The sequence below is a fragment of the Garra rufa genome, chromosome 6 (genome assembly GCF_049309525.1).
Source record: "Garra rufa chromosome 6, GarRuf1.0, whole genome shotgun sequence".
In the NCBI taxonomy this organism is placed as follows: domain Eukaryota; kingdom Metazoa; phylum Chordata; class Actinopteri; order Cypriniformes; family Cyprinidae; genus Garra; species Garra rufa.
Window position 1 is genome coordinate 20,094,075 of NC_133366.1, and position 25,797 is coordinate 20,119,871.

The window sequence follows — 25,797 nt, forward strand, 5'->3', positions numbered from 1 at the left end:
AGAAAGACATGAACATCTTGGATGACAAGGGGGTGAGTACATTATCTGTACATTTTTGTTCTGAAAGTGAACTAGTCCTTTATGACCCTAAAGAATCATATCAGCTTGTGGAAAATGGGCATCCGATGACCCCTTTAAAGTTTTTTCATGGAACCACAGATGTCAACGAAGGACCTTTATTTTTAAGTGTGTAGATCACTCAGTAGCCCTGTAAACAAGACTGTAATTTCCACCACAAATGGAATGCAAATTTCTTGTCTGAACTTTGTAAAACGTACCTCGCGTCTTGTGGAAAGTGACGAGTCAATGACACAGTAAAGAAAAGTTTTATAAGCTAATATTCTCATATCTGAGTCATAGAGCCACAACAGCCTCTTAGTGGTTCTCAACTTGGGGACTTCAATCCATTTGAGGCCATCGATAAACTTCAACAAGAGTTTAATTTTAAGTTATGCTAAAATAATTTTACACAGTTCAAAAGTTAAAGGCCCATTCACATCAAGCACAATAACTATAACTACATGTTTATAATCATGTCTGCTGCTTTAAAATGCTCTTTAAAGTTGCTGGATATTGTTCCTGTGTATAAAGTTATGAATTGTCATATCCAACTTTATCCACATGCATATTCATGTAAAGCAATATACTATACCAGCATACATAGTTATCCTGAATTAACCCTATATAGCAAATGTCAACTGCTTGATTGTTTGTACTGTTGCAAAACTATATTGTCGCCCAGCTCTTTATATAAAGTTGGATACATAACTATGTCCAACTTTATTTGCATGCATACAGTACAATCACGTAGGGTGATATAAACTATGAAAATCTTGATTGCTTATTAGAAAATGTTTCTGCTAAATTAAGATATAATATAAACATCATAATTGTCTCTAAATCTGCTTTAAAACAATTGTATTTTTTAAAGCCCTAAACATAAATTTAGCTTGAATTTTTACTTTGTTGTTATTGTTATAATTTTGGTGTGGACTTCCCTATTCTCATAGATTTAGAATGAATATTAATACTTTATAGTTATTGTTATAGTCCATGGTGTGAACGGCTTTTAAAACCACTAAAATCAAGATTACTGAAAAAGTGGGGAATTCGCTATGGAAGCCCGCTTTCGCCTCTAAATAAAATTAAAAATAGGTAATTGTAAACTTCTTATTTCACAATTCTGACTTTTTTGTCTCAGAATTGTGAGATATAAACTCACAATTCTGAGAAATTAAGTCAGAATTGTAAGATATGTTAAAAACATTTCTGACAATTCTGACTTTTTTGGTTCAGAATTGTGAGTGTAAGACGTAGGACTTTTTCCTAGACTGACTTTATAACAGGCAGTTGCAAGTTAAGTCAGAATTGTAATATATAAACTTGCAATTCTGAGAAATAAAGTCAGAATTACGTGATTATAAACTCGCAATTGCAAGTTATAAAGTCAGAATTGAGTAAACTCGCAATTCTGAGAACATATCTTCTATTTTGCTCCTCAAAATTGGACTTTATAACTTTCAATTGAGAGTTCATATCTCACAATTCTGGGAATAAAAGCCAGAATTGTGAGGAAAAAGTCAGAATTGCCAGATATAAACTTTCAATTTTGAGAAAAAAGTCGCAATAACCGTTTTTTTATTCAGTGGCGAAAACGGGCTTCCATACTTCACGTGCACCGCTGAGTATGAAACTGTACCTCTCCAAACAATTGAGAAGATTTTGATTTAGTTTTCCCCTTGATTAATCTACAATGTTTGTAATAGCAAATTTGGTTTTCCACCTTCAGAGATTTTCTAAGCTAAATGTTATGCCTCAGAAGTGGCATTTACCTTAATAAAAAAGCACCTTTGTCATCACGGCAGCAGAAGTACAAAAGAAAATCTAGATGATAGTCCTTCCAAATATTGTCTCGGATCTCAGTTATGAAGGTTGGACACTCCATAATGACTCTGAGCGGCAAGCAGAGCTGCGTGCGCTGCAGCGGAGGAGAGCGGGTCTGAGTGCTCTTGAGCCCTGGAGGTAGAGCATGTGGTCAGTTCATCAGCATCGCTCCATCAGCTGTTGTTGGAGGACAGCTCTGGCTTCAGACGGATGGCCCACGAGTTGGCAGAGACGACGTTACCGCGCCGATGGATGCGGCAGGTGTACGTGCCTTCATTGAATTCGTTGGCCACGAGCCGCAGATCTCGATCTTTAATTACAATATAGCCGGGAATGGATGTCAGCAACTGCTCGCCGTCCTTATACCAGCTGACGAAAGATAAAACAAAGAAAATCAGATACCCTGGACAGAAACTAAGCTTAAAAAAAAAGTGATCATATTGATTATTTAGAGACTTCTGTGTATCAAATACAGTGAGGGAAAAAAATATTTGATCCCCTGCTGACTCTCTTAAAGGGAGAGCTCCTAATCTCAGTTTGTTACCTGTATAAAAGACACCTGTCCACAAAAGCAATCAATCAATCAGATTCCAAACTCTCCACCATGGCCAAGACCAAAGAGCTGTCTAAGAATGTCAAAGACAAGATTGTAGACCTACATAAGGCTGGAATGGGCTACAAGACCATCGCCAAGCAGCTTGGTGAGAAGGTGACAACAGTTGGTGTGATTATTCACAAATGGAAGAAACACAAAATAACTGTCAATCTCCTTCGGTCTGGAGCTCCATGCAAGATCTCACCTCGTAGAGTTTCAATGATCATGAGAACGGTGAAGAATCAGCCCAGGGGCCTCATTTATAAAGACTTGCGTAGAAACCATCCTTGATTTTATCTAAGAACTTTTCTGATTTGATCGTAAGAGTGATTCAGAGAAAACGAATGTACCACGAAACCCATGCGTACGCCAGTCATTCGGTTATAAATCACAAATGATCGTGGAATTGTGTGCAGCTGAATGTTCCGCTGTCGAAACGCCCCTGCTTAATTAATTAACATATAAAATGAGCTCATTCCTAAAGCAAAAACTCTGTGACAATGGCAAGTAAAAAGGAGCGCAAGAAATCAAATTATAGTGAGGCTGAACTATCTGCAATACCAGGCATTACCACAAGGAAACGGTCGTACTCCAAGCTGGAATCTGACGTGGAGATAAGTACTTTTCCACGTCAAAGACGGTTTTTATAAATCTGTACTTTGACGTGGATTTGATCTTACGAACACTCTAAGATCAAATCAGTGTGTAAGAAAGTTTTATAAATGAGGCCCCAGAACTACACAGGAGGATCTTGTCAATGATCTCAAGGCAGCTGGGACCATAGTCACCAAGAAAACAATTGCTAACACACTATGCCGTGAAGAACTGAAATCCTGCAATGCCTGGAAGGTCCCCTGCTCAAGAAAGCACATGTACAGGCCCAATGAACATCTGAATGATTCAGAGGAAAACTGTGTGAAAGTGTTGTGGTCAGATGAGACCAAAGTTGAACTCTTTGGCATCGACTCGTATTTAGAGGAGGAGGAATGCTGCCTATGACCCCAAAAACACCATCCCCACCATCAAACATGGAGGTGGAAACATTATGCTTTTTCTGCAAAGGGGACAGGACAACTACACCGCATCAAAGGGACGATGGACAGGGACCATCAAATCTTGGGTGAGAACTTTCTTTCCTCATTGAAAATGGGTCATGGGTGGGTATTCCAGCATGACAGTGACCCAAAACACACGGCCAAGGCAACAAAGGAGTGGCTCAAGAAGAAGCACAGTAAGGTCCAGGAGTGGCCTAGCCAGTCTCCAGACCTTAATCCTATAGAAAATCTGTGGAGGGAGCTGAAGGTTCGAGTTGCCAAACATCAGCCTCAAAACCTTAATGACTTGGAGAGGATCTGCATAGAGAAGCAAGACAAAATCCCTCCTGAGATGTGTGCAAACCTGGTGGCCAACTACAAGAAACGTCTGACCTCTGTGATTGCCAACAAGGGTTTTGCCACCAAGTACTAAGTCATGTTTTGCAAAGGGGTCAAATACTTATTTCGCTCATTGAAATGCAAATCAATACAGAACTTTTTTTTAAAGCATTTTTCTGGATATTTAGTTGTTATTCTGTCTCTTACTGTTCAAATAAACCGACCATTAAAATTATAGACTGATCATTTGTTTGTCAGTGGGCAAACATACAAAAATACAAAAAAAAAAAAATTCCCTCACTGTATGTTATACTAGGCTTTATAGGGTTAAAGGGAAAAATCTGTCATTTATTAATCACCCTAACGCTAGAAAACCCCATAAGACCTTCTTTTTCTTCTGAATACAATTTAAGATATTGAGAAATTAAGAAATATGTGAGGTCTCTGACCCTCCCATAGACAGCAAGTGTACTACCACACTGTAAATAATGCTTATCTTACTTAGTATTTTTGTCTTGTTTTTAGTCAAAATATCTAAAAATTCTTAAATTAAGATTAATTTATTAGATAAGCAAAAATGAGCAAAAAAGTAAATTTTAGTCTTGTTTTAAGCAAAATGCACAAAATGCAAAAATGCCTGGAACCAATTATAATTATCTGCCAGTGGGCTAAGTAAAATATTCTTAAAACAAGAGTATTTTACTTACACCACTGGCAAATAAAGCAATCTGCACTTGATTTAGTTTTTTTCCCTCCTTGAAACTAGACTAAATATCTTAAAGGGATGGTTCGGAGTAGAATTGACTTCATTGCTATGCACTCCGAAGCCCTTGTAAATACCCCATCCGAAGTTTTTTTTTACCTTAGTCAAACATTTATGGACATATTAGAGTTTTTCGAATTGCTTGTTACAGGAGTGAATGGTACATGTGATGTATCTCGTAAATTGCACCACTAAACGTGCAAGTAATCTTACCAAACTTGTGCAGTAGTGTAAATAGGTTATGTAATCACAAAACGCTGCATCAGAACATTTGTAAGTCCACCATGAGTGTTTTAAAAACACCAAAACACAAAAATTGGAGCAATTTACGAGATACATCACATGTACCATTCACTCCTGTAACAAGCAATTCGAAAAACTCTAATATGTCCATAAATGTTCGACTAAGGTAAAAAAACTTCGGATGGGGTATTTAGATGGGCTTCGGAGTGCATAGCAATGAAGTCAATTCTACTCCGAACCATCCCTTTAAGTAATTTTGCTTATTTAGTAAATAACTTTAATCCACATTTTCGTCTCTACTGACCCAGATCCGGCGTTATGACGTTGACATTTGTATGTAAAGCTATTGAAAGCTATTGATCTGGATCAGCACCACCACATGAATGGAACAACATAAGGTTAAGTAATTAATGACAGAATTTTCATTTTTGGGTGAACTAACTCTAAGGTTGCTCTACCTGACTTTTGGAGGCACTCTGGTATTTTTGGTTCCACAGCGGAAGCCCACAACTTTTCCACGAGGCACAATTTTGATCTTCACATTTTCAGGCGGAGGTGTCGGTGTGGACACTGCATCCAGAGGCTCTGAGGACCAAACAAGCATGTTATAGAGTCGAATGTACAAGTGTGTTGGACTATAATATTACTACTAGTAAAAGTAGTGAACGATGTCTGTCCAAATGCACAATGAAGAGTACTGTGTGGAAGTGAACGGTTTTTGGACGCTGCAGGAGATGTTGGAGGAGGATGTTTTCAGCGTCTCACCGTAGCACAGGTCGCAGCGCTGCGGGCAGTTTTTCTTCATGAAGCTCCGCCTCCTCTCACAGAAACCCAAGCGGGCCCAAGGGTCACACACACGCTTCTTGTCCATGCATCCTGAAGCAAATGCACACACCGATAATACAAACAAGCATAAGCTTTAAAACTCCAGCGAGATGAGAATATGTTTAAAATAACTTTTTTCACTTACTTTTACAGTTCATGCAATGGAAAGTCTGTCTATATTCTATTTTCTAAATGCATGTTATAGATCTACACTACCAGTCAAAAGTTTTTGAACAGTAAGATTTTTAATGTTTTTTAAAGAGGTCTCTTCTGCTCACAAAGCCTGCATTTATTTGATCCAAAGTGTAGCAAAACAGTACAACTTTGAAATATTATTACTATTCAAAATATTGTATAAATGTAATTTATTCCTCTGATTTCAAAGACAAAGATGTCACATGATCCTTCAGAAATCACTCTTAAATGCTGATTTGCTGTTCAAAAATATTTATTATTATTATTATTATTATTATTATTATCAATATTTAAAACAGTCAAGTACATTTTTTAGGATCCTTTGATGAATAGAAAGATCCAAAGATCATCATTTGTCAGATTTTTCTGGGAAAGAAATGATAGAAATTAAAACTTTTATTTAGCAAGGATGTTTTTAAATTGATCAAAAGTAATGATAAAGACATTTATAATGTTGCAAAATATTTCTATTTCAGATAAATGCTGTTCTTCTGAACTTTCTATTCATCAAAAAAACCTGAAAAAAGTCTACTCAGCTGTTTTCAACATAATAATAAATGTTTTTTGAGCAGCAAATCATTTCTGAAGGATCATGTGACTGGAGTAATAATGCTAAAAATTCAGCTTTGAAATCACAGGAATAAATTACATTTTAAAATAAATTCAAATAGAAAACAGTTAATTTATATAGTAAAAACATTTTAAAACTGTACTGTTTTTGCTGTACTTTGAATCAAATAAATGCAGGCTTGGTGAGCACAAGAGACTTCTTTAAAAAAAAACTCCACACCTACACCTCTGCATCCAATCAATAACTGACTAAATACCTATATTTGCCTTACCGTAAAGGCGCTGGATGCCCCAGATATCATCTTGAGCGATGTTCCTCTGACCCGTGTATGTTGCATTAGGGTGCATTAGTGCATGAGGGTCTCGTGAATGCCAGAGGCCTAAAGCGTGACCGATTTCATGCGCAGCTACCTGAACCAGGTCATTCAGCCACACACCTGTGCAGAGACAACATGCCATCAAATTAAAGAGGAAAGGGAAAGAAGAACAAATACAGGTTTTTCTTTGCGTGTATGAAGTAATCTTTATCTCCTCAGTGTATTTATGTTCCTTGTATGGGGTTTTTGAGTTTAAACATTTCGAATTCAAAGTGAGCACTTTCAGAACAGTGTTTTCAAGTTCACATCATTTAAGAATCTTTTGTTTCAAACCAGTGATTATCAGAGTCAGTCACATGATTTCAGCAAACAAGGCTTCACTACCCTTATGAAAAAGAAGTTTATTCAAGTGTGCTATTAGTATATTCTTTTAAACTTTTAAAAAATAGGGAAATATACTTTCAGTCTACTTTGTATGTACTTCTCAGAAATGTGCTTTATATACTTATATACTCAGAAATATACTTAAAATGACATTTAAGTATACTTGACTTACACTTAGAAAAAGTCTAAATATATTTGAGCTATACTTGTGCTCTGAGAATCCGTGTTTTCATTGTTATATGCTAGGGACGCTCTATTGCACATCTTCTGAACAGAATTTTCAAAACACAAGTGAAGAAGAAACCGAAACAATATGCTTCCACATGTAATCTAACACAATCGTCAGACATAAAACAGCATCAAAACCATAGAAATGTAAAACTGTGTAACGTTATGGGATAAAATGTAGACCCATGAAGAGGTAATAATGACTGTCAAGCTTTGGGGTGTTGATCAACTCCATCTACGTTTTGATTATCATGAATAGTCTTTTTTTTTTTAGCTTTTTGTTCAAAATGTTGATTTATTCATTTATTTTCTATTCATAAAACATACCCACATTCAAGTGTTTATAAAAAAAAATGCATGAAGCTAAAATAAAATGTTTTTGTTTACAAGCAGATACCCTTTTTTTCTTTTGATTTTTTGTTTGTTCAGATAATTATATAACAAAATATATACAAATTAATACCTAAATAGGGACATAGTAGTACACTTAAAGTATGATGTAAAGTTCTCTTTAAGAAAACATATGAGTATACTTAAGTTGCAGTATAAAATTACTAAACTAGTAGTTTACTGAGACTATACTTCAAAGTGTACTAAAATGCATTAAAAAGTATTTAATTAGTAAACTATCAGTATACCTATAAATTTGCTTTTAGTATACTTGCAGTACAAACTGAAAACACAGATGCTTACTAGTTGTATACTCAAAGTTTACTACTGTTATACTATATATATATATATAGTTGTAATAAATGAGAAGATATCTTATATTTGTATATTCTCCCATTGCACATCCTCCCATTTTGATAACTAACCGTAGTCAATCAGTACCTTGTTTCCAGCTGAAGCGGGATTTGCCCAGAATCCAGAATTCATGGTTGTCAAAGTGAATCTCCCCACGTGGGGGAAGGAAGGCGTGGGCCAGCTCTCCATTCAGTCCGTCAAAACACGGGTGCAATGGAGACCACCAGCAATCCGTGTGATTGTAAGTGTAGAAGCCTGTCACGGAAAAAGAAGAGGTGTTAAGAAACTCAAGTAAAAATAGCATATTAAAAAAACTGCATCCAGTACTCTGTCAGCCTGCCAAAGTGCACAGGCCTGATGTTTTGGCTCTTTTCCTGCACATTTATTTACCTATCGTGATATCAGCACTTTTGTTGAGGTTGGTGATTTCAGTGAAAGATAGAGGAGAAACATCACTCCATTTCGTGAAGGCGATGCTGATAGCTTTGCGGGTATCATCTTTATTCAACGTGTTGGGGAACCTTGTGATCCTTGAAGAGGGAAAAATGTAAATTACTTCCAGCCAAAAACGAATGACACTTTCAAAGAGTCTCTGTGTCTGCAATCAATCAGAACGCACATTTTACAAAAGCCCAACACTCCCGAAATCAATTTGCACTTCCCAAAATATCCCTCATCATCTGAACCCCAGATTATCACTTTTGTCCATCTCATGCATCTGTTCGCTCATACTTTAGGCATTCAACAAAATACACTTCAATAGAAGGGATTCTTTTTTATATATATTTTATATATCCTGTATCTCTCTTACTTGTAAGTGATGTTGAAATGCTCCCACTTGTATCCCAGTGGATTGATGGCATAGCGTTTGGAGCGGGCCAGACCTCGATGAGACCTCGTGTCCACAGGTGCCGGTGTCTGCACACATGGTTTATGCAACTGAATACTAGCCACCTAAGAGGAAGATAAAAAAGAAATGCTGAAAGAGTGGCATATATTACTATGTTGTGAGTAATATCATCATATAGCAAGCCACAAAGTCAAAATGATGATTCTGATCCACAAGGGTCATTTCCGGGATTCGGTAACATTTCGACCTTGAATATAATTTTTTTCAACTACACATAATTTATTTTCTAAATACCCTACATAATTTGGCACATTTCAAACCTTCAAAAAAAAAATCATATTTCCCCACCTCAGGCGTTAATGACCTTATATTATTTTCATTTTTTTTTTTTCAGATTGAGACCCTGTAATGGACAAAATGTTATTGGTTTAAAAAGGATTTTACATACAATTTGTTATAAAACAAACATCCTACCTACTACTCCTGTGTCCCTGATAACAATATAATGATAACAAATGTATCATATTTTTCAAATTTTTACAGGACTGAAGCTTAAAACACAAATTGTTTATCTATGGTCTGTTTATTTTTGTATACTATATTTTTAATTTAGAAGTTTAACTAAAACCACAATTTTATTGTTTTAGTTCTTAACACGTCAGATGGTAATCAGCAAGAAATGCTTTCATTCTTAATTGTCTTTCTTATATTTTTTCCAAAATTATTAATTTGACGAGGTGTGACGAGGTTGAAGTCTGTAACACATTTGAAGGGATACATTGCCTTAAATTTTAATTTTTGGTTCTCATATTGACTCTTTATTTCTGGGTCAACATATCTGCAGGCCAAACACTGTCTTTCTGCTGTAAATGTGGGTGCAATTTCTGATGTAGGATGCTTGTCAAAGTTTAAGTGGACATATTACATCAAAACTGTATAAAAATGTATTTATAACAAAAAATATGAGTTGTCATGACTTTGGTAGGTATATATTTGCTGAAACATGACTATTTTTTTTTCATTAAAATTATTAATAAATTAAGTAAATAACCCCGTCACAAGCTTACAACCCCATAACAATAAGAATTAAGAAACACATATATTTGTGACGGGGTTGAGGTTTTTCACTTAAAATGGCCACTGCTCCTCATGTAGTAGGAGATCAGACCATATTTGGCAGCAATAAAACAAGTACACTGTATAAACGTATGGATTAAAATAAACTGTTGAAAAATAATAATTTTCTATCTTAATTTTATGAGTCGGGGTTGAGTTGTTCAGCTTAACAAAATCCTCCCTGACTATAATATGCGTTAAAAATATAAATAAAAAGTGTGATACTACTAACCATTTTCTGCACCACTATTAAAGAGCCCTTAATTTCATTTCTGGTAAATAATGTCACATATGAGCAGAGTCTAAATTATTACAGGCGTAGAATATTTAGTGTAACAGGGTTGAGTTCAGACTGAGGGACGTAACTTTAAAGTCTGTTTTTATCAAATATCTTGCTTCTTTTTTTTTTTTTTTTTTTTTTGAAAAAAAAAATTCTTCACAAGAAAAGAACACAAATAAATGCTTACATTATTGCCATAAATCATAGTCACTATGCACATTTTGTTAATAATTTTTAAAGTACAAACTCAGTGAAGTGCCTGCAGGGACATAACAAAATGGTTGGTTTAAGATATATATAAGACATTATTTTATGCTAAAAAATATTAAAACGCAATAATCATTTTTATTCATTATTATGGTTTTTATTGCGAAAAACTTGGAACAATTCATTTTGGTGAACCACCACTTTAGAAACTCTAGGGGACTGAAATATTACCAAATCTCACGAATGACCCATGAATACTTTTAATCAAATGCTTCTTTAAAAACATTAAAAATCATAATGAAAAACTTTTGACTGGTAGTGTACATTAGTCCTGCTTAAATGGGTTAAACAACACTCCTAAGTTCAAATAATTGCACTAAACATAAATTTAAACTGTAACACAGTTTCATTTAATTGCAATTAACATCAAAAACATTCAATTTGCACTTATCTTCTTTTAAAACGCACTTTTCCATACTCTTTTTAAACGTAGCATATTTTATTATAAGTCACCAAAAAGCAAAACAGAAGTGTTTTTAGATTTGTGAACTTTTAGAAGAGGAAATAAACTAAAGCTAATGACAGCTGCTGTCTGATATGAAATTCCAGATGAATGTCGCTCGATTGTTGAGCTGAAGTCAGTAACTTATGCAGCCAAAACTCTGGAATATGTGTCACCCATATGTGAACACACCCGCTCCCTCCTCCCTCATGACCTTTAACAATATTCCTCTCTCTCCTGCTCGTCCTTTTGATCTTTACAAAGATGTTACAACTCTTTCCAGGAAAAAATGCATGTGAATCACCAATGAATGTCTCACTGACCCATATATATATATATATGGGTCAAAGACGTAAAAGGGTTAAAGCATAAAAACAACAAGTGTTATACTGCTTTAAATTGTTGTTTTACCCAAAAAATATAAATAAGCTTTCTCTTTAATTTGATTGCATTTTTGTTTTTCTGAGCAAAAGTATCAAATTTTTTTCCCTAATTTACAGAAGACACCCACTAAAATGTAATTCAGTGTAACAATCTTGTCAAGCATATTAACAACAAAAATCAATTTACGACATATTAAAAGATGAATTAGTTTAACCTCAAATACTAACTAGCTGTAATTCTACATTTTTAAAATTTGCCACTATCCTAGGTTTTGCACATTTGTCAGTAAGAACTGTTTTACTGCTTTAAAACACAATACAATTTAATATGCTCACTTATTCATTTATATAATTTAATATGTCAGAATAAGCATGTTGTTTGAATTTTTGCATAAATATTGTATTACACCGAATAACAATGTAACATAATTTCAACCAAATTTTGACACTTTATTATTCAAAAACTTATTTAAAAACCTTAAAAGTAGACACTTTACTTGCATTTAATGTGCTTTCTATGGACATGAAATCACCTTTGGTAATTTCTTTTGATGTGGACATCTTATATGTGACCCTGGACCACAAAACCTTAAAATCATTAGGATTTTAAGTAAAGATCATGTTCTATGAAGATATTTAGTAAATTTCCTACCACAAATATATAAAAACTTAATTTTTCATAAGTAATATGCACTGCAAAGAACTTCACTTGGACTTTAATTTTAATATTTTCTTAATATTTTCATTTTTTGCACCCTCAGATTCCAGATTTGCAAATAGCTGTATCTCAGCCAAACAGTCCTATCTTAAACCATACACCAGTGGAAATGATCAAAATTATCAATGCATTTATCAAAGAACTGACCCTTATGACTGGTTTTGTGGTCCAGGGTCACATATATGTTAAACATGAAATGAAATGATCAAATAATTAGTTTAAAATACTTTAAATGACATACAGCGTAGGATGCCAGTGCTAAACTTATACTGCAGGGTCCTGAAAGCCTGTCCATGTCACTTTCAGTTCTTTTACGAGGACTAGACAACAAACCAAAGCTTATGATATAAACTTGACATGATATGAAGCGCTTACCGTGTGTTTTCTCCACTCAGGCACGACCACAGCATTATTATTATCCAGCAGCACCGTCAGCAGCAGCAGCGCGCAGGAACAAACCCAGCGCATCTTTAAATCACACAACTTTCCTCACGGATTACCTTCCACTTTGTGTTTGCGTTTCATCCATATAATCTTGAGTAAGAAAGTATTTCCACAGAACTAACCGCATCCAGACGCGCGCGCATCCGTGCCGGAGACAGATGTGCCCGCGCCTCCGGACAGACAGATTCCTGCGAATGTTTCTGTTGAATGTGTTTAATACTCGCAGGAGAGTTTATTTAGTGCACTTCTGCTTCTTGCTCTGAACTTTCGCTCTCTCTAGGGTGCAGGAAGGATCCCGCAGGAGCACAAAGCGCCGCCCTGCTCCAATCTAACGTCCTCCTCCTCATCTCCTCCCTTTACTCTCCATGCATGTGCAGCTTCTGTTTATAAACTCACAGTCGCTTAATAATGGAAAATTTTGGAAGCGTTTATTTTCCCTAGCGAGTTGTCTTGTTTTCAGGACGCATGCAAAACACAAAAACATTTTTTTTTTCTTAATGTTGCCTGGATAAATTCAAGAACATCAATATTCAGGTCACGTCACCTGGGTGACGTCACGACGCCAAAGTCTTCAACGTTTGTTTTTTTCTTCTTGTAAGAGTGGGTGCGGCCATTTGTAAATTTTATAGGTCTGGATTCTGTTCTGGTCACATTCTGCTACTTTTAACTGTGCAAAACAGCTGGTTTTGCTGCTTGATATTGCAAATTGCTGTCTTACCATGATATTTCAATATATTTTCTTAAAGGAGTAGTTCACTTCCAGAACAAATATTTACAGATAGCTTAATGTACTTGCGCCCTTGTCATCCAAGATGTTCATGTCTTTCTTTCTTCAGTCGTAAAGAGATCATGTTTTTTTGAGGAAAACATTTCAGGATTTTTCTCCATATAGTGGACTTCTATGGTGCCCCCAAGTTTGAACTTCCAAAATGCAGTTTAAATGCTGATTTAAAGGGCTCTAAACAATCCCAGCCGAGGAAGAAGAGTCTTATAAAGCGAAAAGATTTGTTATTGGTTATTAGATCTTGTCTAGCTCTGCGTCAACTCTGTGTGAAAATCGTCCTACATCGCCGTTTTATCTTTTATTTGTACATGGTATTTGACCTTCTTTGTGTGTTCACTTTCTAAACACGTCAAAACAGGATTTTGAAGTTGAAGGAGAAAACAGCATGGGAGTTTTTTTTGACATACCCTAACTGTCATGAACTGGAAAACAAAGAGTTCAGGCAGAGCTAGACAAGATGTGCATTTGAGGTTAAAAAGTATATAAATTGTAATCGTTTCACTATGTAAGACCTTCCTTGGCTGGGATTGTGTGGAGCTCTTTGAAGCTGCATTTTGGAAGTTCAAACTTGGAGGCACCATAGAAGTCCACTATATTGAGAGAAATCCTAAAATGTTTCCCTCAAAAACTATTTCTTTACAAAACAGCTGGTTTTGCTGCTTGATAATGCAAATTGCTGTCTTACCATGATATTTCAATATATAATCTTAAAGGATTAGTTCACTTCCAGAACAAAAATTTACAGATAATGTACTCACCCTCTTGTCATCCAAGATGTTCATGTCTTTCCTTCTTCAGTAGTAAAGCGATTGTTTTGTTGAGGAAAACATTTCAAGACTTCTCTCCATATAGTGGACTTCTATGGTGCCCCCGAGTTTGAACTTACGAAATGCAGTTTAAATGCAGCTTTAAAGGGCTCTAAGGAAGAAGGGTCTTATCTAATGAAATGATCTGTTATTTTCTAAAAAAAAAAATTCAATTTATATACTTTTTAACCTCAAACACTCGTCTTGTCTAGGTCAGTGTGAAATCGTCCTACATCGCAATTTTATTTGTAAAGTGTGTTTGACCTTCTTTGCATGTTCACTTTGTAAACACTGGGTTGGTACTTCTGCAGGGATGTAGGATGATTTTGAAGTTGCAGAAGTAAATGAGAAGGGAGTTTTTTGACATACCCTAACTGTACTGAACCAGAAAACACAGAGTTCAGGCAGAGCTAGACAAGACAACCATTTGAGGTAAAAAATATATAAATTGTAATTTTTTTTTTTAGAAAATAACCAATCGTTTCAATATGTAAGACCCTTCTTCTTCGGCTGGGATTCTGTGGAGCCCTTTGAAGTTGCATTTTGGAAACTAGGGGGCACCTAGAAGTCCACTATATGGAGAGAAATCCTAAAATGTTTCCCTCAAAAAACAATTTCTTTACAAGTGAAGAAAGAAAGACATGAACATCTTGGATGACAAGGGGGTGAGTACATTATCTGTAATTTTTTTGTTCTGGACGTGAACTACTCGTTCAGTGAACTACAGCATGTTGTTATTCTTCTCTTTATTTCCCTATAGCAGCTAATGAACCAGAAGTGTCAACCATAGGCTTATTTCATGTTAAAGAAAAAGGCGGATAGCTAAAATAAAAATCACAAATATGAAATAAAACATTTTTGTAGGTTATTTGTTTGGTGACATTTAATTGTAAGGGAAAAAAATCTTGTTTCAATCTGAATTCCTCTTCATTTTCCCCATAGAAATAAATATCTGGATTTCACCCAACACTAAACAACACCTCTAGAACATCACAATAGGTTTTTTTTTTTCTTGCACCTGCAAAAATATGTTTGGTAATACCTATAAACAGAAAGACATTGAAAGTTTAAAAGCTTACCTCACTTTCAATTCCAAAAGGTAGTGTCCTCGTTTCTTCATTTTCAGTGATGTCACATTCGCATCCCAAGTCAACATGTGAAGAAGGATTCTGAAAGGGCCACAAATTAAGCATGCATAAGCTGCGCTCATTAAAAATCCATTGTGAAGAATTGCAGATTTTGGCATAACACATGGCATTCATGGCCAAACGGCCCTCAGTCTCTAGCCCTAACCTCATTAGTTCAGTTGACCTTCGGAGGGTTCAGGAACAGCCTGGGCTTTTCACTGTGTTTTACTTTAACTCTCACACCACCCTGGAGAGAAGTCAGTTTGTCTGAGAGGAAGTCAGTCACTTATGATGGATTTTTTCTTTGACCTGCAAGGTCAACGTACAGGGTGTTCAATGCTGTTGGCTTTCGCGATGCATTTTCAGTCGACATCTAAAACACAATGCATTTATTAAAAAGTTAGTTGTGTTCCAAACAAAGACTGGGCAAACTGCTAATCTAATATTGTAAAATCAAATTATACTGTTTGCATCTTTGCAATTGAAGGACATGTCTTAAATTTATACATTACAAAGCAGCCTCGCATTAATAAAACCAAAATATTAGTGTCAGTGTTGTAAACAAATTCAATTTATGCTGTAAAGCAGATCTGTGGAAGATAATAGTGCCATTATTCAGTTCAGTGTTCAAAAGTTATGAAACAAGTTCAGTTCAGCTCTACAAAAGGCAATCGTGTCACTATTCAGCGAGCTGACGGTTGGTTTTCAGTCAGTATCATCCGGATAGCAGTGGCACCGCTGCATTAACATAAGGTATGGAATTCCTGAAGCAGAGAGAAACATGGATCTGGAGAAGGGCACCTGAAAGGCAGCCTCATATCTTTTGCGAGTGGTTTTGAATTTGGCTGGAGGCCCAGGCTTTGGCTGCACTCCAGGTGACTGCGGAACCGGGGGCTGCTTGACCCTTCCCTGTCACTCACTCTGGGAAAGAGCGAAAAAGAAAGGGAGAGGGAGACGGAAGGACGGAGGAGCAAAAGACTAGCGGGACAGGAGATTCTCTTTCAGGGGCCCTGAGAGATGAGAGTTTAATTGGCCATCGATCCATCAGTAGGTCCTCTGGCTCCTGCACCCACTTAATGATTGGCCATGACGTCAGCCTAAATACTCGCGCTAATGAGTGACTTCCAACACAAACACCCCCCGGCCCATCCCTGCTGCAGGAAAATAGCTCAGAACTTTTCCCAAACAGCTATAGCGTTGGTGCAAGTCTCTGCAGGCAACATAGACCCGATCCTAGGGCTGGGCAATATGCATATAGAGTTGAAGTTAAAACGTTTAAAGAATGTGCAAAATGGTAATTATTTTACCAAAATGCATGTTATTTTTTTTTATTACTGACATGAGTAAGATATTTCAAATGAAAGATGTTTACATATAGTCCACAAGAGAAAATAATAGTTGAATTTATAAAAATGACCCTGTTCAAAAGTTTACATACACTTGATTCTTAAAGCAACACTAAAGAGTTTTTTTTTTTTACCTTAAAATAATGTTTCCGAACTCGTGTCAGTGGTTCATCCACTCATAACAGGGTGAAACAGCACTTTCGTATTCGCTTTGCGACCCTCTATCGGCCATAACAGCACTATGTAAGTTTGGGTCGTCGGGTCGCGGTTTTGTAGTTCAAATGAGACTACAAATGCGATTTGCTTTAGGGAAAAAAAAAAAAGCAAACAATGTCATTATTATGTTTTATTTCGTGTTCATACTTTCATAAAGTCATGCAACATACTCTACCTTGTCACTGGACATCGTATTTCCAAAGCCGGTCCTGGATAGCCTCCAAAAAAATAACGTGCATGTGACGCGACTGTAGGCTAAATTATTTACGACAGCGGTAATGGACAATTCCGCTTCCAACCAGTAGAGGGAGCGAAGTTCTTTAGTGTTGCTTTAATACTGTGTTGTAACCTGAATGATTTGGTTTTTCAGGATTTTTGTGTATTTGAACCCTTTCCAACAATGACTGTATGATTTTGAGATCCATCTTTTCACACTGAGGACAACTGAGGGACTCATATGCAACTATTACAGAAGGTTAAAACATTTACTGATGCTTCAGAAGGAAAAAAACAATGCATTAAGAGCCAGGGGTGTAAACTCTGAATTTGAAGATCAGGGTAAATTTTACTTATTTTGTCTTCTGGAGAAGATGTAACTATCCTCTGTGGCTTCTGAGGGCAGTACTAAATGAAAATAAGTCCCTCAGTTGTCCTCAGTCTGAAAAGATGGATCTCAAAATCATAATCATTGATGGAAAGGGTTCAAATACACAAAAATGCTGAAAAACCAAAGAATTTGTGTGACCTGAAGGATTTTTTTCTTAAGAACTGCAGGCAGTTTAACTGTTCAGGACAAACAAGGGACTTATGAAAAGCTATCACTAAACAAAAAAACCCCAGCTGTGGATCATTCAGGAAACAACACAGTATTAAGAATCAAGTGTATGTAAACTTTTGAAAGGGGTCTTTTTTTTATATAAATTCAACTTATTTTTTCTTGTGGACTATATGTAAACATCTTTTACGTGAAATATCTAAAAAAAAATTATAATAACATGCATTTTGTATGATCCTTCTTATTTTGGTAATATAATGAACATTTTGCAGATTCTGCAAGGTGTATGTATAAACTTTTGACCTCAACTGTATATTTTACAAGTTTTTCTTCTAAGTGGCTTGTCAAAGCAATAAAACTCAAAAAATAGTTATGTAAATGTATATTAAATATAAAAAAAAAATGTATCTTCAGCAATGACATAAACAAATAATCTTCTCTCAGTCACCAACCAATTATTTAGAAAAAAAATAGTTCACCCAAGAATGAAAATTCATATCATTCCAAACCGACATACATTTTTTCTTCTGTGAAACAAGATATTTTGAAGAATGTTGGTAACCAAGCAAAGTGGTTTTGGTGAACAACAACCTCCAAATAACTTCTTCAACGTTCCACAGGAGAAAGTAAAGTGTACAAGTTTGGAACAACATACGTTTTTCATTATGGTTTTAACAGTTCATTTTAAGTAATAGTTTGTTCTGTGCCACCTAATGGTGTTGTGCAGAACTCTTGACATGTTTGAGTGAATCTCTATTTTTGGTACTAAACAAAGCATTGAATAATGAAGCAAAAAGACTATTCAGTCCAAAGTTTTTCTCCACAGATGAACACCCATAATTCACTAGGTTCTACACATTCTTTGTACATTCCTGTGTTTTTGTATCCAGTACTTAGGCCAGTGTGATTAAATATCTCCATCTAGAGGATTACAGTCCACTGCAGCCAGTATAAACCCATCCATAAAAACTTCCACATAAAATCAAAAAGGTCAGATCCATTGTAAACGAACAGTCCAGATGAAACCTCCAAACTACAGCCTTAAAGGAAAAGTTCACTTCCAAAACAAAATTACACAGATAATGTACTCACCCCCTTGTCATCCAAGTTGTAAAGAAATTGTTTTTTTTTAGGGAAACATTTCAGGATTTCTCTCCATATAATGGACTTCAATGGTGCCCTGAGTTTGAACTTCCAAAATGCAGTTTAAACGCAACTTTAAATGATCCCAAATGCGGTTGTAAATGATCCCAGCTGAGAAAGAAGGGTCTTATCTAGTGAAACGACTTTTTTAAATTACAATTTATATACTTTTTAACCTCAAATGCTCATCTTGTTTTGCTCTACCTGAACTGTTTTTTTTTTCTGCTCAAGACAGGGTATGTTGAAAAACTCCCATCTTATTTTCTCCCTCAACTTGTGTCTTGAACCAGAAAATAATTTAGTTTGGGATCGTTTAAAGCCGCATTTAAACTGCATTTTGAAAGTTGAAACTTGGGGCACCATAGAAGTCCACTATATGGAGAAAAAATCCTGAAATGTTTCCTCAAAAAGCATAATTTCTTTACGACTGAAGAAGGAAAGACATGAACATCTTGGATGACAAAGGGGTGAGTACATTATCTGTAAATTTTTGTTCTGGTTCAGTAATTAGTAGATTTCGATCCTTATCAGTAATACCACCTTGTGATATTTTTGAAGTCTTGAAAAAGGCAGTTACTAACAACTGGCAAAATGACACTACAGGGACTTTTAAACATCCAAACATTAATAATTGCACTCTTGCAAACTATTCCAAATTAAACTTTCTGTAACAATGTTGTAAAAATAAGGTCAAGCTCTTGGAAGCGTTGGTGATGTTGAAGTCCTTTGCCTGTGGTGTAGTTCATTTATGGGCCACACTTAGCTTTCTACTTCTTCCAAATGTATTTAGGCTTCATAAAATTTGAGATTACTATTAGAGCTTATTTTCTATGAAAATCCTAAAAACTATTGGGTTTTTGTTGAGGGACCCACCATGTTGCAAACTTCTAGGCAGCACTCTACATGTAAAATAAATTAATTAATTTTAAAAAATAAATAAAATATCTGTCTACTTCAATTTCATTGCAACCTTAAAATCAGTGTTGTTTTTGACAACCATCTTAGATTTAGTCTTAGTCTTTTGGACTAAAATGCTTCTTAGTTTTAGTCAAATTTTAGTCACTTCTATATGTGATAGTTTTAGTCCAATTTTAGTCGACGAAAAGTCAAAAAGGTTTTAGTCTAGTTTTAGTCGACGAAAAGTCAAAAAGGTTTTAGTCTAGTTTTAGTCAAAAAAAGGGGAAAAAGTAGTCTTTTAACAAATTAATGTAGGTCAGTAAGTATTTTGCTGTTGGGTAGTGTCACTTATAAGTTGTGAAAATAGCAGATCTATAGTTCAACACAATGTGAGCTTCCGGATCGACTATTTTCACCAATAATTACAATAATGAAGGAATGTTTTAGAACATAAAAGACAAACAAGGATGGAATGCTAAAACGGCTTGCCATACTAGTATAGCAAAGATTATTTAATGCTAAACGGCTTGCCATAGCGTCAGATACTTTTTAAGTTTTAATTGGCATGCACAATAAGCAGAAATGTCATGCATTTTAACTAACATCCACTAACATTTTCGTCTATTCTCGTCTTGTCAACGAAAACTCACACACGTCTCGTCATGTTTTAGTCATCAACGAGCCATTTTTATCTCGTCATCGTCTCGTTATCGTCATGAAAAAAGTGGCGTCAACGAAATGATTTCGTCATCGTCATCGTTGACGAAAACAACACTGCTTAAAATGGTATACTGTAGCTGCGTCTCATTTGAAAGGCTGGGTCCTCCAGAGGTCGCATTTGAAGGCTGCACACGTCATCAGGGAGGTCTCATTTACGAAAACTGATAAATTGCAAAGTAAAACAGAAATTGTAGTATTTTACAACTCACAAGGAATAACGGTCAATTTTATTATGGTTACTTTTCTTAAATAAGACATACTTAATGACGTGTGCATCCTTCAAATGCGACCTCTGGAGGACGCAGCTAACTTTAACATGAAACAAAAACACCAACTCTATTGAGAGTAACTGATTACACATTTTATTAGGATTAAGACGACAGTCACAAAGTTACCAAATGAAGACGTTACACTGCAAAAGGAGCCTCATCATCTCTCAGAGCTGAAACACACTGAGGTCAGACGGTGTAAGTGTTATGACACAAATGTTCAACAAGACGCTCACTTGAATCTGCAGGGTCGAGTTTGTAGTGTTGCCTGAAACAAAAAGTAGATGGCACGAGTGTAGTAGTCATCACCAAACTGTGCTTCCATCTCTGTGCTGTGCCTTAAGATAAATCCTTCTGCAGAGTGGAAAGTTTATATGCACTTGAAAGGAACAAAGCGCAGTGTTCGAGACCTTAAAGGCAGACACGGCTTATATGTTTTGACATCTCAAAAATCTCCTGCCTTAGATCAAGACTAAGGAATGAGGTTTAGAAATGGGACTCTCTAAAACTCTAGCCCCTCTCTTATGGATTTAGTGAAATGCGTCTTTTTGAAGCTGTATTTGCCTGCGAACTAATCTCAGGAGAAATGCTGAAATGCAGGGAGAGATTTCGCTGATGCGAAGACTGACTCAGTGCACTTGACAAACCCAACCGGTAAACTTCAGTCAAGTAAACAAAACAGTAAATGACGACGCAAGTAAAATCGTGACATGGAAAGAAGGTTAAGCGCACAAATGCAAAGTCCCTGAGAGATGTTGGGGACCCCTGACTCACACACACATACGCACCAGTCACTATATGACACCAAATGAAAGTTGAAACTCATCATTTGTTACAGTGTATATATATATGCACACATACAGCTGGACTTAAGCATTAGTACAGTTTGTCGCTTTAATTCAAACGTCATCCTCGCACCTCATTTTGGTCACGTTGAGAAATTATTTTATACGAAGACAAAAAAAATTAAGACAAATTCCAAAAGGTAACATCAGCGTACGTAAAACAATTTCGGATGAACAATAAAAAGGTACATTGTGGGGCCATTTGCTTAATGTTTACACTAATTCACTGAGAACAACAACGTGGACGATAACTAATACTTTTAGGAGGGACCACTACAAAAATGTAGAATGAAGGTTATGTTTTCAGGATCCAGATCAGGAGATAGGGACTAAGGAGAGAGAAATGGCCACACTGATAGAGCATGTGAGCAGGAACACAGGTTCAGCGCTAATCACCGGGTTGAAAAGGGGCCCGAGTACAAAATTAGCTGGGATTCAATGGGGACTGGGGGTCTGGAATGTATGTTGTGAAAGAATTAGAAAGGAGAAACAAGTGGGGGGTTTACATCTCATCTCATAGTGGGTGAAGGAAGTTCATGAGGATAAATTCTCATTTTTCTCAATTTTCCTCATTGCAGATAAGCTACGTGTTTTATTCTGAAGGGCACATTTGTTTTAATTCGTGATTTTTTTGGATGTTCTTTTTGGGTTTCCCTTTGTTGACGTTTTCAGTGCGAACAGAGCCCTGTATAAAAAGATGAGGGAGGGAGGGGAGAGCGAGACAATGAATAACTCCATTCTTTTCGTCCTCTGTTCATCCCACCCATTTATTCGTCTACGTCTTTCCCCCCTCCTCACCGAGGGGCTGGTGTTAGCAGCGGGTCTCGTAGATGCCACTGCGACCGATGTAACGCACCCATTTGATGACATCATGATCGCTGTAGTTGAGCTTCGGCTCAAAGACCTTCAGATAGCGCACTTTCAATCCTGATGGAGCAAAAGGTACCTGGAAAACAAAAGAAAAACTACCATTAGCTTGATTAAATGGAGATTAGCTATTAGAAAACCATGAATCTAAAGGCAAAACCAAATAAAAAAAATATATATATATATATATATATATTGTCATAAATGCCACTTAGCAGAACACTGATGTTGCAAAAAACAAAACAAAACTGCAGAACATCCTGAAATCCTGGACTGAAAGTAATTTGTTTAAAGTCAATGTGTGCATGTGTGAAAGAGGTTCAGGGACTTTAGGGATTCAAGCTGACCTCAAAGTTCATGGAGATGGGTGGGCGAGCCCACTTCTTTTTGTCATTGGTGGGTAGCAGCTCAATCTCGGCACTGATCTGAGATTCTTTCATACCAGCCATTCGCTTGATCCTACAAAAGAACGAACAACAAATCTCAGGACAATCTGTAAAAAAAGATCTTTTTATTACTTCCGTTTCATCTCAACCTTAAAGGGAATTCTGCGAAAGGTTTTTATTTGTATGTTAAGTAGCATTTCCTGGAATTTATGTCTTCAAATGAGTACATTTTTTATTGTACAAATATATATTACAAATACTTTATATTGTACAAAAAGACAAACAACATCTCTGCATTTAAATAGAGTTGAACTGAGTATTTGGACGGACGGATAAAGTATTTGAATGGATGGAGTATATGGATGGACAGATGGATAAAAGAACAGATATTTAAATGTGGTTCTGAGTAACTGGATGGACAGACAGATGGACAGATGAATGGAGTATCTGGACGGACAGACGGATGGACAGACAGACAGACAGACAGATGAATGGAGTATTTGGATGGACAGACAGATTGATGAATGGATCGATGGATGAAGTTTTTTGATGGATTGGTGGATGGAGTATTTGGATGGACAGACGGCTGTAGAGATGGATGAAGTATATTAATAAAAGGGTGGACATGTGGATGGAGAGATTAATAAATAATATGAATGGACGGAGAATTTGGATGGATGGATGAATGGATGAAGTTTTTTGATGGATGAAGTATATTAATAAATGGGTGGACATGTGGACGGAGAGATGACTTGATATGAATGGATGGAGAATTTGGATGGATGAAGTGTTTTGATGGAAGGGTGGATGATTTGGATGGATGGACAGACAGATGGATGGTTTGAAGGAAAGATGGACACATGAAAATAATGAAAATGTACAGTAAAATCAAATCATACTTCCAAACAATGGCGTTCTCACTGGCTTTGTACTTGGCTTTCCCCTTCATACAGATGACCTGAACCCCACTGGTGTTGAGTGGAGTAGGAATGCGCACCTGTAGAGAAACACACGATTTACAATTCAAGTGGTACAACCAATAAGGCACTTTGAGAATAATGAATGTTTTTTCTGCTGTCAGTCTCACCTCTATCTTCTGTGCCAGCAGGGAGGGCTTGAAGTTGGACTTAATCACCACTTTTACCTCCAGCTTGGTGCGGCCCACCTCACGGACCAATGGGATGACACGGAAGGGGAGGATGGATGTCTTTCGTGGTGCGGTACCTGAGACAAGGACACTGTCATTGTGCTGCGTGACACACTCGCACACACACACACACACACACACACACACACACACACACACACACACACACACACACACACACACACACACACACACACACACACACACACGCTCTTCACTGACCTCATGAGCTCATACTCTCCATCGGGAGGATGAAGCTTATACTGCGTTCAGAGTCAAACTTGCTGAGACGGACACACTGGTGGAACGTGCAGTCATCAATCGCAATGGACTGTTTCCACTGCAGCAGGGCACACAGAGGAGAGAAATGATGAGGAAACAATGAAGCATGAGCAGACTGCAGAGAAACCACACACACACACACATTACTCATCAGGGGTGGGCGGCATGACAGTATATAGTGTGTGACGGCAGAGAATGGTCAACTGGTAAATTATCTGAGATATAAGGCAGGACGGATTTAGATTGCTACCAGTGTGAGAGTGATGAAGAAACATGAATTTATGTGAAAATACAAAGCATGATGTGTCCCAAGCCAAAAAGAGAAAAAAACTGTTGTTACTCATAAAGCAAAGCAACCTCGGAACTTTGTGTATTAATTAAGATTTGAACTGATATGTGGAGTTTGTACAGATGTGAATGTGACTCAGTTACAATTTAGAGTTCAATTTCTACTTGTGTTGCATGATGTGACATTCATTTGTTGCAATGTTATTTAAGTGTATGTCTAAATTCCAAATAATGAGAGAACATAAATATGATTATTTGTATTTTAATCAGTAAACTGTCCAAAAATATTTATTTTTTAATATCTAAACCTTTTTTTTTTTATTTCATTGCCATCAACAATGAACAACAATCTACATGTCTGTTCAAAAGTTTTGGGTTCAGCAATTTTTTTAACGGTTTTGGAAAAACCGGCTGCACTTATTTGACCAAATATATTTTAATATTGTGAAATATTTTTACATTTTTCTATTTAACATATGTGACCCTGGACCACAAAACCAATCTTAAATAGCATGGGTATATTTGTAGCAATAGCCAAAAATACATTGTATGGATCAAAATGATCAATTTTTCCTTTTATGGCCAAAATCATTAGGATATGAAGTGAAGATCATGTTCCATAAAGATATTTAGTAAATTTCCTACCGTGAATATATCAAAACTTAATTTTTTGATTAGTAATATGCATTGCTAAGAACTTCGTTTGGACAACTTTAAAGGTGATTTTCTCAGTATTTTTTTTACACTCTTAGATTACAGATTTTCAAATAGTGGTATCTCAGCCAAATACTGTCCTATTCTAACAAACCACACATCAATGGAAAGCTTATTTATCTATATAAATGATATATAACTTAAAATAAAAAAAAGACCCTTTTATGGTCCAGGGTCACATATCTTGAAATGGCATCATTACTCAAATCTTCAAAGTCACATAATCTTCACATGAATCCTTCACACTTTGAATTATCTGATAAATATATAAAAAAAAAAAAAAAAAAATTGAAATTATTTGTAACATTATTTAACATTATTTAATGTAACATTAATGTATTTTAATGTATATAAATGTTTTTGATCAATTTAATAGATCCTTGCTGAATATTTTTTTCAGAATGGTACTTCATATTGTATCACAGTTATTAGATTATGCAAGATTTTGGTCATACCGCCAACCTCTGTTAGCCATAATGCACAATGTCTCCTATACTGTCATTATGTTGGGGAGGATGCTTGTTTCTAGCACTGTGACCACAACAAAACTGCATGTGAAGCTCT

At 36.1% G+C, this 25,797-nt stretch overlaps 1 protein-coding gene and 1 pseudogene across 1 annotated transcript; both read right to left on the bottom strand.

Annotated features, from left to right (window-relative positions):
* Positions 1-310: 310 nt before the first annotated feature.
* On the bottom strand, positions 311-12,865 carry mmp23bb (matrix metallopeptidase 23bb). The gene is made up of 8 exons (XM_073843009.1): positions 12,553-12,865; positions 8,933-9,075; positions 8,512-8,651; positions 8,209-8,376; positions 6,721-6,885; positions 5,624-5,734; positions 5,317-5,443; positions 311-2,253 (listed from the first exon to the last, which is right to left on the bottom strand). The coding sequence occupies exons 1-8, from the start codon at positions 12,643-12,645 to the stop codon at positions 2,058-2,060; spliced, it is 1,143 nt and encodes a 380-aa protein (XP_073699110.1). The 5' UTR covers positions 12,646-12,865; the 3' UTR covers positions 311-2,057.
* A 7,909-nt stretch (positions 12,866-20,774) lies between these two features.
* Positions 20,775-25,465, bottom strand: LOC141336522 (AP-2 complex subunit mu-like; annotated as a pseudogene).
* Positions 25,466-25,797: the final 332 nt, after the last annotated feature.

Coding starts and splice junctions, on each gene's coding strand:
- mmp23bb (XM_073843009.1), bottom strand. CDS start 12,645: ATGCGCTGGGTTTGTTCCTGCGCGCTGCTGCTGCTGACGGTGCTGCTG. Junction 6,886..8,208: donor CCGCTTCAGCTGGAAACAAG/GTACTGATTGAC, acceptor GTCTCTGCACAG/GTGTGTGGCTGAATGACCTG. Junction 5,444..5,623: donor GCGCTGCGACCTGTGCTACG/GTGAGACGCTGA, acceptor TTTGGTCCTCAG/AGCCTCTGGATGCAGTGTCC.